The 12,819-nt window shown below is 60.7% G+C and overlaps 1 protein-coding gene across 2 annotated transcripts; it reads left to right on the forward strand.

Annotated features, from left to right (window-relative positions):
- The first annotated feature begins 5,455 nt into the window (after nt 1-5,455).
- Nucleotides 5,456-10,758, forward strand: VWA1 (von Willebrand factor A domain containing 1). 2 transcript variants are annotated; one of them, XM_025427530.2, is made up of 4 exons: nt 5,459-5,616; nt 6,687-7,244; nt 8,963-9,241; nt 9,371-10,758. In XM_025427530.2, exons 1-4 carry the CDS (start codon nt 5,544-5,546, stop codon nt 9,706-9,708), a joined length of 1,248 nt encoding a protein of 415 aa, XP_025283315.1. In that variant the 5' UTR covers nt 5,459-5,543; the 3' UTR covers nt 9,709-10,758. The 2 variants fall into 2 exon arrangements, 1 of the variants encoding a protein (XP_025283315.1); XR_004815632.2 differs by lacking the exon at nt 9,371-10,758 and having other exon boundaries at nt 5,456-5,616; nt 7,082-7,244; nt 8,963-9,101.
- Nucleotides 10,759-12,819: the final 2,061 nt, after the last annotated feature.

Raw genomic sequence — 12,819 nt, forward strand, 5'->3', positions numbered from 1 at the left:
CCCCTACCCACAGTTATTTTATATTCTGTACCTAACAATTCTAATTTCTTACTCTCTGGGGGTCTGAATCTGTTATTTGTTGTTTCTGCTGATTCTCACTAACAGTATAGTGTTTCTTTGAATGGATGCTCATTTTCCACTGTCAACCTGCACCTGTGAGCATCCTGCAGGCATGTCCTTCCAGGAGGGATTCCCTCTGCACGGCATGCCCTATCTGGGCCTGGCTTGGGTCCTGGGCCAGCTTCTGTAATTGCACCTGTGGCTCCCCATCCCTTCGTCGAGGGGCCTCCCTGATACCCCACCTGTTTCCTTTTGTCTTCCTGAGTTTCTGTTCATTATTCTTCTGTTTATTTATTTTTAGTGTTTTTAATTTGGGGGGAACCTTAGAAGATATTTACTTCCCTGTAAGCCCAGCAGTGTCTTAAAACTGTGTTTCTTGGGGCAACTGGCTGGCTCAGTCAGTAGAGCATGTGACTCTTGATCTCAGAGTTGTCAGTTCAAGCCCCATGTTGGGTGTACAGATTACTTAAAAAAAAAAAAAAAACTACTAAAATGTGTATCTTGTTATTTGTCCAGAATCTAGGGTTAGCTGAAAGACCTTTTAAAGGATCTAGCATACCATGTTGTCGGCAGGTCTCTGTGTGAGTGGCAGGGCCAGAGCTCAGGGTTTAGGCTATGACAAGGATCAGGGGTTGTTCCGTGGCCTTGAGCAGAGCTCGGTGTGTGGCTGGCTTAGATCCCACAGGAGTTCTTGGGGTTTTCCAATTGTCTGCGCCCAGTCAGACAGGGGCCTGGCCGGCTGCCCAGCGCCCAAGGAGAGCTTCCCCTGGTCTGAAGCCGCCTTCCTTCCCCTCCTGCCCAAGGTTGGGCAGGCTCTGGCTAGGCTTCGAAGATGAGGACTCTCCTGAGGATCTGTCTGGCCCCAGAGTCATCAAAACAACAGCTGGGCCTGGTGGGGGGGTAGGGGGGAGGCCTTCATGGGGAGCTCAGCTGCCAGAACCTCGGGTTCCTAAGGTGTGTCCCAACTTCCCAGGCCTCCCCCAGGGGCACTGCATGGCCTCTAACTGACCCCAGGGATGACCTGCCTCAGCTCCAGCTCTGCACAGCCACTCACAAAAGGAGAACCTGTGGGGGCGCTGTAGGAGGTTAACAGAAGGGGCTCAGCAGTTGGCTTTTAGAGGTCCAGTGGGGGAAAGTCAAGGGCGGTGGCCTTTAGTTACTGGTGGGGCAGGCAGAGACCTCTACTTTGGGCAACAAATGCTTTTTTCCCGGGTGCCCAGATCCCTGCCCTGTAAGAGTGTTCCTGGTCATGGGGGAGGGGTCTCCATAGTGTGCGCCTGTGTGAGTGCATGTGCATGTGTCCCTCTGTCTGCTTTCCCTAATACCCCAGGCAGAGACATGGTTCCAACCCCACAGATCAGGAGATTGGGCTCCATAAGGCTCCTGGACCTGCCCAAGATCATTTATTCATTCACGAAGTATTTCCTGGGAGCTCAGGTGTTTGCAGGCACACCCTCAGACATTGGTGGCAGCTAGTAGGGGTCCTGGGGATTTGGCCAGTTCATTCCTGTCAGCCACACACCTGGTCTAAGCCCTGCTCCCATCTAGGCATGCGGGCTAGGCAAGGGGTTCTGGGCTGGAATAGGTGAGTGAGCTGCGTAGTGCTATCTCTGAAGGCTAAGTTCCTCATTCTGCCCCCAGGGCCCTATCCTGATCTCTGGGGAGCCCCTACCAAAGTATTGACACTGGTCTGTCCCTCCCTGCTCTCTGCTTACCAATCCAAACTGGCCTGGACCCTGCCTGGGGCTGGGGCTGGGTATGGTGATTATCTTCCTGTAAATTTCCAGCAGAGGGAACAAAAGCTGGGGTCCCACTGCAGGAAAGGCACACTACTCAGGTCTCTGCACAAGCTACGCACTCAGGAGCCTGGAAGCTGGCCTTCATTTCTGCCTCCTTCCCCTGTCCTTTAGCATCTACCTAAGATGGCAACTACCTTGGGGCCCCTTAGATGAGTAGCATTAGGACCCTGGCATCAACCCTGCCCCATACATGGCATGGGCTCTTGCCTTGCCCATGAAAGCCCTACAACCTTCCCCACCCTTTCTGCCCCCAGGCCTCCTTACTGCCCTTACACACACCAGCCAGCTTCCACCCTAGGGTCTTGGCACTTCCTGTAGCTCATGCCCACCTGGTACAGGGAAAATAAGTAGACTTGAATCTTGGCAAGCATGCTTATCCCCCTTCCAGCCTGGCAGCCCTCGGAGGACAGGGTGCCTGCATGTCCCCGATGCAGAATTTGGCATGAGGTTGGCCCCAGCACAGACTTGCTGGGATGAACACAGACAGGGTGATACCCACCTAATGCCCAGGCTGCCCGCCCTGAGTGGGGTTCAGCTGTAGGACCACAGAGGGCTGGCCTGGGCTCCTGCGGAGTGAGACAACAGGACCTGCAGACCCTCAGGACCAGTCCTTTAGGTGCTAGCATGTCCCTGACCATGAACGAGCAGGTGGAGTCTAGAAGAATGTGTGGGTGGGGCAGCTGGGTGAGTGGCAGCATGGCCCAAGTTCCCTTCTGAGAGGACCTGCTTCTCTTGCTGCCCTCACCCGCTGCCCCACTAGCTACCATGTGGTGGGATCTGGGGCCTCCAGCTTGTCCCACACCCCCAACTCAGGACCATAGCAACCCCTGTTCCTCTTTCAGTGTCCTCAAGTAATGTGCATGGGTACATCTATGTGAGATACAAACACATGAAAGTTAGAAGCACAGGGTGCCCCACTGGTGAGGGAAGGGGCCCACACTGCTCCACCCCTTAGGCCCAGAGTGCCCTCAGGCTGGGGTCATAGGCCTTGCGAACTGCCCTTTCCTGAGGGTCAACATGACCACAGTGAGCTAGGGACAAAAGGCCCTTCTTCTCTGCAGAGGCCTGGTCTGTGCGGAGGAGGGACTGTTCCGTGGAACCAGTGGGGGCAGGGCCAGGGCCTTCAGAGAGCAATGTCCCTGGGTTTCATGGAACCCCCTCCACCTGCCTGTGGACCAGTGGGATGGGATGGGCCAGTGCCAGGAAGTGATGCTCTGGGGCTCTCAGACTGGGCCAAGGCTGCGGGGTGGGGGAGTGGGGGAGGCCCGCCTCAGTCACACCAGGCCCAGGCAGGGGCCAGGCCTGGGGGAGGAAGAGGGCGGGTGGGCAGGGCCTGCTGTGTCCTGGCTCACTGTGTCCTTCTCAACCCCCCGGCCTCCCAGCCTGTCTTTCTTCTGAGAGGTTTCCGGACAATTATGTTTGTGCTTCCTCTGGCGTCTGCCTCAAGCACAGGCCTGACCCTGACGACTATTACACTCCTGGCTGACCCTTGCTCTCCCTGGGGACCCTCCATCTGCCTGTGTCTCCCCTTGAGGAGTGCAGGACACTGGAATGAGACTTGCCATGATGCTGGCAGCAGGGTCAGTGTGGCCAGGAGAGCCTCAGGGCAGTACAGGGGCTGGGGGAGTAGAACTGACCAGATGCAGGCAGGGGGGAGGGGGCCATCTCCCAGGGGTCAGGTAAGAGCTCAGCATGAGCAGGAAGAATGAGCCGAAGAACTGAAAAGGAACTCTACTGGGGCTGGTGGCTGAGTTCAGCCAAGCCCAGGCAGGGGCGTCAGCAGACCCATCCTCACACTGGGCCTCTCATCCTTTCTCCCTTGGTAGGAGAGGCTGGAGGGAGGAGGGCGGCTGCTTCCTTGAGGGCCTGAGTTGTGGCCAAGAAGACCCGCTCAGTTTTTCCAGAAGGGAGGGAAACTTCTCTGTCAGCCCAGCAGCACAGGCCACAGTGTGACCAGGCTCTGCTGGCTCCACAGGGGTTGGGGAACAAGCAAAGTGGCTGCTGCCTCACCACAGGGCAGCAGCCCACCATGGCCCAGCTCCCTGCCCCCGACAGTGGGTGCCCAGTAAGAGGGAGGATGAGCCACGAGGTGTTCGCACATGTTTACCTGGGTACCTCAACCCCGGAGCCCCCTGGGTTGGCTCTTGGCGGAAGCCCCAGCCCCCAGCTGCCACCACCTGGCCCTGGCGTCCACTCAGTGTCCCCGCCAGCTGCAGCCCTGGTCTGCCTGGTTTGTCTCAGGGCTGGGTGCCAGGCAAGGCCCCCCTGGGAGGCACGCCCCGGACTTCAGGGGACCAAGCCCGTGTCCCACCCCCTTCAACGGGGCCCAGGCGGAAGCACCAGGCAGTTTCTGGTCCCAACAGCAGCCTGAGGTCTGTGGAGCTGAGCCAGCACCAGCACTGCCAAGACTCCGTCTGAGGGGGTGGGGGCAGCGGGGACACAGTTCTCGCTCGTTCCTGCCCCAGCTCCTCCAGCTTGGCTGAGCCACTTCCTTTTTTAGGCAAAGTTGGAGCTCCAGCCTGTCTAACAGAGTGTCTCACCTGCCATAAAGGGAGGAAGGAAAACCATTGAGTCCCATCCGTCCTTGCTGCTGAGCATCCTCCTGCAGAGTGGGGAAGGGAGTGGACATCCTGGCAAAGGCACCACTGCCACCTCGCACTGGGGACCTGTGCCCTCCCGGCTCCACACAGTGGCTGGGAGAGGGCAGTGGTCTTACCAGTACTGAGGGACCTCATCTGGACCCTCAGCTCCTGCCTGGAAGACCTTGCCCTGCCCCACCTAAGGGTAGGGAATCTGCCCTGAAGGCCAAAGTGGTACCCAGGGTGCCCCCTGCAGTCAGCCATGCCTGGCCTGGCCCCACCAGAATCCCAGATGGCAAGGTTCCCGGCTTGCTCATGGGTCCCTCCAGAGGGCTGGGGGCCTGCCCTTGGTCCTGGCGTTTGATCTGGGGTTAGGCCCTGGGCCCTTCATTGGGCAGGGGATATGAGAACAACAATCATTCCAGCATGGTCACACTGGACAGGGCCTGAACAGCCATTCCCTGCTCCTAAGTCTCTTCTTCCAGGGAGTCAGGTGGAGTAGGGGGCTTTGTGTCCTTCTGGCCTCTGCCCCTCCCAATGCCCTGTTTTCTTTCTAAGTGTCCAGCCTCCAATGCCTACCCTTCTCTCAGCCCTGTGGTAGAAGTGAGTCCAGGGCCTGGACCTCGCTAGCCTGAGGTTGCTCTGGGTGTCACCCCCAGCCCCGTCGCACACCTGGACTGCCCTTGGGCCTGATTTCAGGGACTACTAGCACTGAGGGGTCACGGGCGGTGGGCTTGGGGGGGTGCCCAGCGTCATAGTTCCCTGCTCTGCTCCCGCCCAGGGGCAGGGGACAGCCCGGAGCCCGAGGCCTCCCAACCAGGACAGAGAGGTGGGGATGTGTGTCTGCACGTCCACGCGTGGGTGCCGCGGTCACAGCTCTGGAGCGCGGCGTGTCGCTGCCCGCCCGGGTCTGTCGGCGTGCAAGCCTCCCGGAGTCTGTGCGCTTCTGCACGCGGGGCCTGTGCTCCCGGGGGCGGGGCCTGGGTCTCGGGGGCGGGGCCCCAGGGGGCGGGGCCGGGTCCGGCCTGCGCGGCGGCGCGCCCTGCAGTCCCCGAGAGAGCGAGCCGAGAGCGGAGGACGAGCGCGCCCCTTCCCTTAGCGCGCGATGCTGGCCTGGAAGGCGCTCAGCCTGGCCCTGAGCCTGCGGCTGGCGCTGGCGCGGAGCGGCGCCGAACGTGGTGAGTGAGGCAGGCGGCGGGCTGCAGTCCAGCTCGGGCGGCGCCCCTGCCCCCGGCCGCCGGCGCAGGGCACCTCTAGCCTTCCCGCTGCGGCCCGCTGGGTCCGGACCGCCGCAGGGTACCCCACGCACCTGCGGTGGGCGGGTCCAGGTGCCCCGGGCTGCGAGGCAGGCACCAGATTAGGGGGGTGGGGCGTGTGGAAAGGTAGGGGGAGGTGTCTGTCGGGGAGGCGGTCTCTGCCTCAGTTTTTTTCTCCTTGGGATGAGGGATGGGATGGTAAGAGGGCTGGATTGGGGGAAACAGGCCGCAAGGCACAGAAGAGAATCCTGTCAGCCCTTGGCCCAGTGGTGGAAGGGGTGCCGGGAGGAGGGGGAAGGCCTGGGAGGGGTGGGGGGGGCCTCAGGCTGCTGCAGCAGGTAACCACTTCCTGGGTCCAGATGGAGCAGGGGATGGCTCGGGAGGAGGCGTGACATCATCTGTAAGTGGGGTCACGACTCCAGCCTGGCTGCACCGGCTGTGATCATTCTCTGTCCCCCTCAGTGCCCAGTCTCCCCAGCTGCTTTGTGCCCCCTGACACACACTAGTTGCTTTACCTAGAGGCAGGGCTGTGGGCCTGAGCTCCAGCCTGGAGGCTGGTTCTCTGGAAGCCAAGCCTGAGGGAAGGAACCCCCTGTGACCCAAGCCTGTCCACTCATACTCCTAGGGGCTGGGCCGGGACCCTTGGCTCCACCCTGCACAGAGTCTGCTGAGCAAAGGGAGGATGCTGGGGCTTTGAGGGGTTAGCTCTCCTTTACATATAAGATTTGAGCCCAGAGAGCACCCCAGGTACATGGCCAGGGGGCAGAGCTAGACCCTACTGAGATTGTGGGCCACTTATTGGCTCAGGACCCCTCCCCTTGTTCCCCCACAGGTGCCACTGTCAGGACCTTTGGGGGTGGGGTGAAGCAGGCTTTCAGGGCCTACTTGGGCAAGTTCCAGCTTCAGGAAAGCTCAGGCCCTGGGGGTTCTGCCCTGGGTGTGGGGCTCTCTGGGGGCTACCACCTGGGGCTGAACTCTCCCCTCTCCCCCAGGCGCCCCAGCCTCAGCCCCCCAGGGGGACCTGCTGTTTCTGTTGGACAGCTCTGCCAGCGTGTCTCATTATGAGTTTTCCCGAGTTCGGGAGTTTTTGGGGCAGCTGGTGGCCCTGCTGCCCCTGGGCCCCGGGGCTCTGCGTGCCAGCCTGGTACATGTGGGCAGCCGCCCGTACACCGAGTTCCCCTTCGGCCAGCACAGCTCAGGTGAGGCTGTCCAGGATGCCATACGGGCTGCAGCTCAGCGCATGGGCGACACCAACACTGGCCTGGCGCTGGCTTACGCCAAGGAGCAGCTGTTTGCAGAGGTGGCAGGGGCCCGGCCAGGGGTGCCCAAAGTGCTGGTGTGGGTGACAGACGGCGGCTCCAGCGACCCCGTGGGGCCCCCCATGCAGGAGCTGAAGGACCTGGGTGTCACTGTCTTCATCGTCAGTACTGGCCGTGGCAACCTCCTGGAGCTGTCAGCTGCTGCCTCGGCCCCTCCTGAGAAGCACCTGCAGTTTGTGGATGTCGATGACCTGCACATCATTGCCCAGGAGCTGACGGGATCCATTCTTGGTAGGGCCTGGGAGACCCCAGCAAGGGCCCCAGGAAGAGGTGGGGTGAGAGGAACTGGAGTGCCTGGAGCAGGGGCCAGGGCTCTGGAGTCAGTGTGGGTTGGGGGTCCAGCAGGGAGGTGACACACATGCTTCTCTGAGTATCCTTTAGGGACAGCTCCAACTGTGTGCCCTGTAGGCCCCCCTGCCTGGGCTGCAGCAGGACAGAGAGCCAGGCTTGAGTAAACACCTCCAGGTGGGGTTCTCTGATGATGGGCCTACCCATCAGTTGGGGGCCTGAAGTGGGCCAGGAGACCTACCCATCAGTTGGGGGCCTGAAGTGGGCCAGGAGACCAAGGGGCTGCATTTGGTGGGATGTGGGTACATGAGAGGAAGAGGGAGGGTACAAGCCCCAGGACTCTGCAGATGGACAGCACAGACTCCTGTATGTGTGTCAAGTCCTACCATGCCTGGGAATGAGAGAGCAAGGTCAGGAAGGGCCAGGACTGCCTCCCACAGAGCTTAGGCCCTACTACCCCAGGGGTAGGGACCGTCACAGAGGAGTGTGAGTGGGTTCACACCAATGGTGGTTTTTAGGATTGCTGGAGAGAAGGCTAGAGCAGGCAGGGCCCACTGCAGGGGCTAGCAGCTCCCCACCAACTTTCTTAGGGACCACCCTTGGCACCCTCCACCCCCAGGGAAACCTCACAGTGAGAGGGGCTGGAGATGAACAGCCTGATTACTGGTTCAGCCAGCTCTATCCACTGAAAAATGCCACTAACCCCAGGGTTCTTCCTAAGTCTCTGCCTGTGGGTTAATCATCCACCAAAAACCGGAAGGGGTTGGACTGGATTGCAAAGGGGTGGGGGTCCTCCCAAAGGTTTCCCCCAGGGACATGGGCCCCTGGTAGCCCCTGAGTCAACTGCAGCTGAGCCCACAGGGGACAGCAGGAGGAAAGGCAAGCAGCTGGACAGGAAAGACCCAAGGCTGCAGGGCAGTGAGGCTGTATGTAGGGTGGGGTCTGCATATGGGGGGATGGGCAGGAGGATGAGTGCCAGGCTGACTGCTGTAGCACCCAGCATTAAAGGAGGAAGCATCAGGATCCCAATGGGCATAATCCTGCCCAGACATTTATCAACCTTATGTGCTTGCATGGTCACTCAGATGGGGCCACGTGGGGTCACAGGCTCAGGAGTAATGCACATTTGGGGGTCCCACCCAGGAGCCCCCCTCCAAGAAACCTGAGGCAGGCAGTACTGTGACCCCATGTACAGCTCCTCCTGGGGTTGTCACATCACCACTCCTCAGGGTGTCCACCCACCCACGCATGGCCTCCCATCTTCTGGCTGCACCGATGGCGCCCCTTTGCCTTGACTCTCCAGAGCTGAGCTGACCACACCTGTGCTGGCCACTCGGGCTGGGGCGTGGCTGGTGCTCTATTCTCAGACACTACCTTTGAGGGGCCCTTATTCAGGCCACTGGAGTGGACAGGAAGTGGCCATTATACCTCCTCACCTGTCCGGGTTTATGGCTGAGGCAGGCAGGGAAGCGCCAGGTGGCGTCCCAAGTGGGCGACTGCACTGTCGTCGCCGGTGTGTGGGTCATGAGCACAGCTGGCATTGCGGAGCCTGGCTCCCTAGTGCTCCAGGTCCCCACCTCTCCCTGCCCGGGCCTCCCTGAGTCCGAAGTCGGGGCCCCATGCAGGGCAAGAGGAAGCCTGACCCCATGCACCACCCGCAGAGGCCATGCGGCCACAGCAGCTCCGTGCCTCCGAGGTCACGTCCAGCGGCTTCCGCCTGACCTGGCCGCCCCTGCTGACCCAAGGCTCTGGCTACTACGTGTTGGAGCTGGCACCCAGCGCGGAGCCAGGGACTGTGCGTCGCCAGCAACTACCCGGGAACGCCACGGGCTGGGCCTGGGTCGACCTCGCCCCTGACACGGACTACGATGTGGCTCTGGTGCCCGAGTCAAACGTGCGCCTGGTGAGGCCGCAGTACCTGCGGGTGCACACGCTGCCGGGTGAGCTGGGCGTGGAGGGCGGGCTGGGGTGGGGTGGGGCGGCCGCGACCGCGGGGCGGGGGCGGGGGCGGGGCCTGAGGGTCCGCCCAGCTCACGTGCGCTCCCCCTCCCTTCTCTCCACCTCTCCAGAGGAGGCCGGGCCAGAGCGCATCGTCATCTCGCACGCCCGGCCGCGCAGCCTGCGGGTGACCTGGGCCCCGGCGCTGGGCCCCGCCGCGGTGCTGGGCTATCACGTGCAGGTCGGGCCGCTTCTGGGCGGCGAGGCGCAGCGCCTGGAGGTGCCCGCGGGTCGCAACAGCACCACCCTGCAGGGCCTGGCGCCCGGTACCGCCTACCTGGTGACCGTCACGGCGGCCTTCCGTTCGGGCCGCGAGAGGGCGCTGTCTGCCAAGGCCTGCACGCCGGACGGCGAGCGCAGCCGCGCCCCGCGCCCGCTGCCGCCGGGGGCCGGGGGCCGGGAGCAGTGAGCCGGCCGCGCCGCCCCACACCGAGGGCCCCCTTCTCCCGAACCCGGCGGGGGAGGTGCCCACCGCCGAAACCAGGGCCTGCCCCGCGGCGATTCCGCCCGAACCCCCACCACCACCACCAGAACTCTTCTGCGGCGGAAGGTCCGCCCTGCCCGGGCGGCTGCCTGCTAGGACGCAGGCCTCACCTGACTCCCCCGCCTGACCCTCTGGGCCTGACCCTCTGCTGCCGCTGTGGCCGCAGCTCGTGCCATCGCGACCCCCTGCCCTACCTGGGCCAAGAGCTGGGCACATGGCGCTGTCCTTTGGGCAAGATTTAGCAGGAAGGTGGACAGGGGATCCGAGGCAGCCTGAGAACCTCAGATCCAGGACTGGCCTGAGCCCAGGACAGGAGGCAGCTGAGCAGAGCGGCTAGACCTCTCACTGTGTGAAGGACCAGACCCTCTGGTGGCAAGGGCTGGCATTGGGTTGAGAGGGCTTGGTCCAGCTGATGGTTCTGAGTCCCTGCGGCCACTCAGATCCTAGATGTTGGTAGAAGGTGGATGAGGGGGGCAAGGAGCTGCCTCTGGCCAGGGTCCAAAGTCTTCCCACAAGGGGACAGGATCCCTAAAACGGCAGGGAAGGAGGAGTGGTGGCAGGTTGATGGTGTGGTTACCGGGGGTGTTTAGTTGGCCTGAGGGTAGTGCCTGCTGGGGACAGTGGCCTTGCCTTCCTGCCGCAGGACAGCCACCGGGATGCAGATGACACCTTTCTGGAGACAGGAGGGCTCTTTGCTCCCAGCACCCCAAGGGAGTGCTGCTTCTGAGTGGGCAGCTTCCACAGATGTGGTTCCCCTGGGTGGGTTCACCCCAGCGATTCTCTGCGGCATCTTCTTACCCCACCTCCTGTCATGACTATTATCCTGGGGCCACCCGGCAAGTCCTGAGAGCAGAACCCGGTGTCCCTCGGTCCCACCAAGGCATGTACTCCTCTGTCTGCACCACTCAGTGCTCACTTTGCCTCCTCCCCACTAACATCCAGACTTTAAAATACAGTAAATTAGATGTAAACTGAGCCCTGCAGTCTCCGTGGAGTGCTTTGCAACCTTGTCCCAACGCTCCAGCTCTGTGAAAGCACTCACACGGAAGGCCACATTTGTGCCTGGCGCTGGAGAAGGGGAGAGGAGCTGAGCCCCTCCTGGTACTGAGACTCAGGACGTCCTGCCACCTGCAGCTCCTCTTCAGGGAGCCCTGGCCGGTCCTATGGGGTCTCAGGGACAGGGCAGGGCTGTAGCCACCAGAGCCTTCAGCCTAGGAGTGTGGCCCTAGCGCCCTCTGCTGGCAAGATCACTCTCAGCAGCAGTCTGACTTCCCAGAGCGGCCTACTAATGGGAAATTGAGACCAGAACCCAAGCAAACTGCAGGGTCTAGGAGGGTGGTCTTCGTGTCCCTGACAGTGTTCTCAGTTTGCCCACTCTGGGTTGGTGGGCATGTGTTCCGGGTCAGCCTTCAGCTGACCATTTGTCAAGAACCAGACTCCAAGAATCCCATGGCTCCCTGACAAAGCACTGAAGGCCTGCACCGCCCACTGGCTCCATGTACTGAACATTGTGGGGGCCAGCTGTGCCAGAGCCCAGGGTTTGCCTGTGGGACCAGAACAAGCAGAATGGGGAGGAGTTAAGGTGGTGGGTCCAGGGTCCCCTGGTAGTGCCCAGCCAGGCCAGACGTGCTCAGAGTAGGGAGGCATTGCTGAGTGACGTTGGGTTTCTCCTACTTGTCCCCAAAACCCCCAGGGAATCACGCCCAGGGAAGTCAAGTGGGATCATGTGGCCTGTGTGTGCCAATGCAGGAGTTTGCTTACGCACTGACCAGTGGCTAGCAGGGCAGCCGAGTCAGCTGGCTCCCTCCCGGGGCAGTGTCAACTGGAGAGGGAAACCTTCCCCAGGCCTGGAACTTGGGCCTGATCAGAACCCACATGCAGGCTAGTATGCCCCACCCTGATCCCCTGGGTACCCGTAGGTCCAAGCCTATTGGGCAGCCAGAGAGGACCCCCTTCCAGCCTGCAGGGGCTGAGTGGGGCTCCCCAGGGGCACCTATGTCCTCTCTTTGTGGGCTCATGGACAGTTTGGGGACCAAGATGTCCACTTGTATCTCCAATTTGTGCAGTCCTTCTTCCTGGTCTTCAGTGGTGGAGAACTCCCTCAGAGAAGAAAGCCACATGCTGGGCAGGGGATGTCAGGGAATCCGGCTGCATAACAGCTCAGCACAAGCAGCAGACAACCCCACATTTCTCTGCTAAATGTTAATGCATCATCGTAATTCCCTTTTATTAACTAAGTGTTTTTAGGAAAGATGTGTCTGCCCTCCACAATGGCTCCCGGTCTAAGATTTTAAAATGCTCAACCACTGAGCCACCCAGGTGCCCCCCCTTCTGTTTGTTTTGAGACTTTATTAGAGAGAGAAAGAACAAGCGGGAGCGAGGGGGCAGAAGGAGGGACAAGTGGACCCTCTGCTGAGCAGGGCCCCTACTGCAGGGATGTGGGGAAGCAGGGATGCAGGACTCGATCCCAGGACCCTGGGACCATGACCTAAGCTGAAGGCACAGGCTTCACCAGCTGAGCCCCCCAGGTGCCCTGGATAGGATGTTTTGTACCGCCCATCAAAAATCGGGGGACGCCTAAGTGGTCCTGTGGTTGAGCCTCTGCTTTCAGCCCAGGGTGTGATCCTGGGGTGCATGACTGAGTGAGTCCCGGGTGGGGCTCCCTGAAGGGAGCCTGCATATCCCTCTGCCTGTGTCTCCACCTCTTCATGAATAAATAAAAATCTTAAAAGAAATTGAAAAGTATGGGGCATCTGACTAGCTCCATACGTAGAGTGTCGGGCGTTCAAATCCCACAATGGGTAAGACTACTTGAAAAAAAAAGTTTTTTGTTTTTTCAAAAAGTATCTACATAGGGATGCCTGGGTGGCTTAACGGTTGAGCATCTGCCTTTGGCTCAGGGCATGATCCGCAGTTCCAAGATCGAGTCCCATATCGGGCTTCCTGCATAGGGCTTGTCTCTCCCTCTCTCTCTGTCTCTCGTGAATAAATAAAATCTTTTTTTTAAAAAAAGTATCTACATAGAGAGAGACGGAA

The sequence above is a fragment of the Canis lupus genome, chromosome 5, assembly GCF_003254725.2.
Source record: "Canis lupus dingo isolate Sandy chromosome 5, ASM325472v2, whole genome shotgun sequence".
Taxonomy (NCBI): Eukaryota; Metazoa; Chordata; class Mammalia; order Carnivora; family Canidae; genus Canis; species Canis lupus.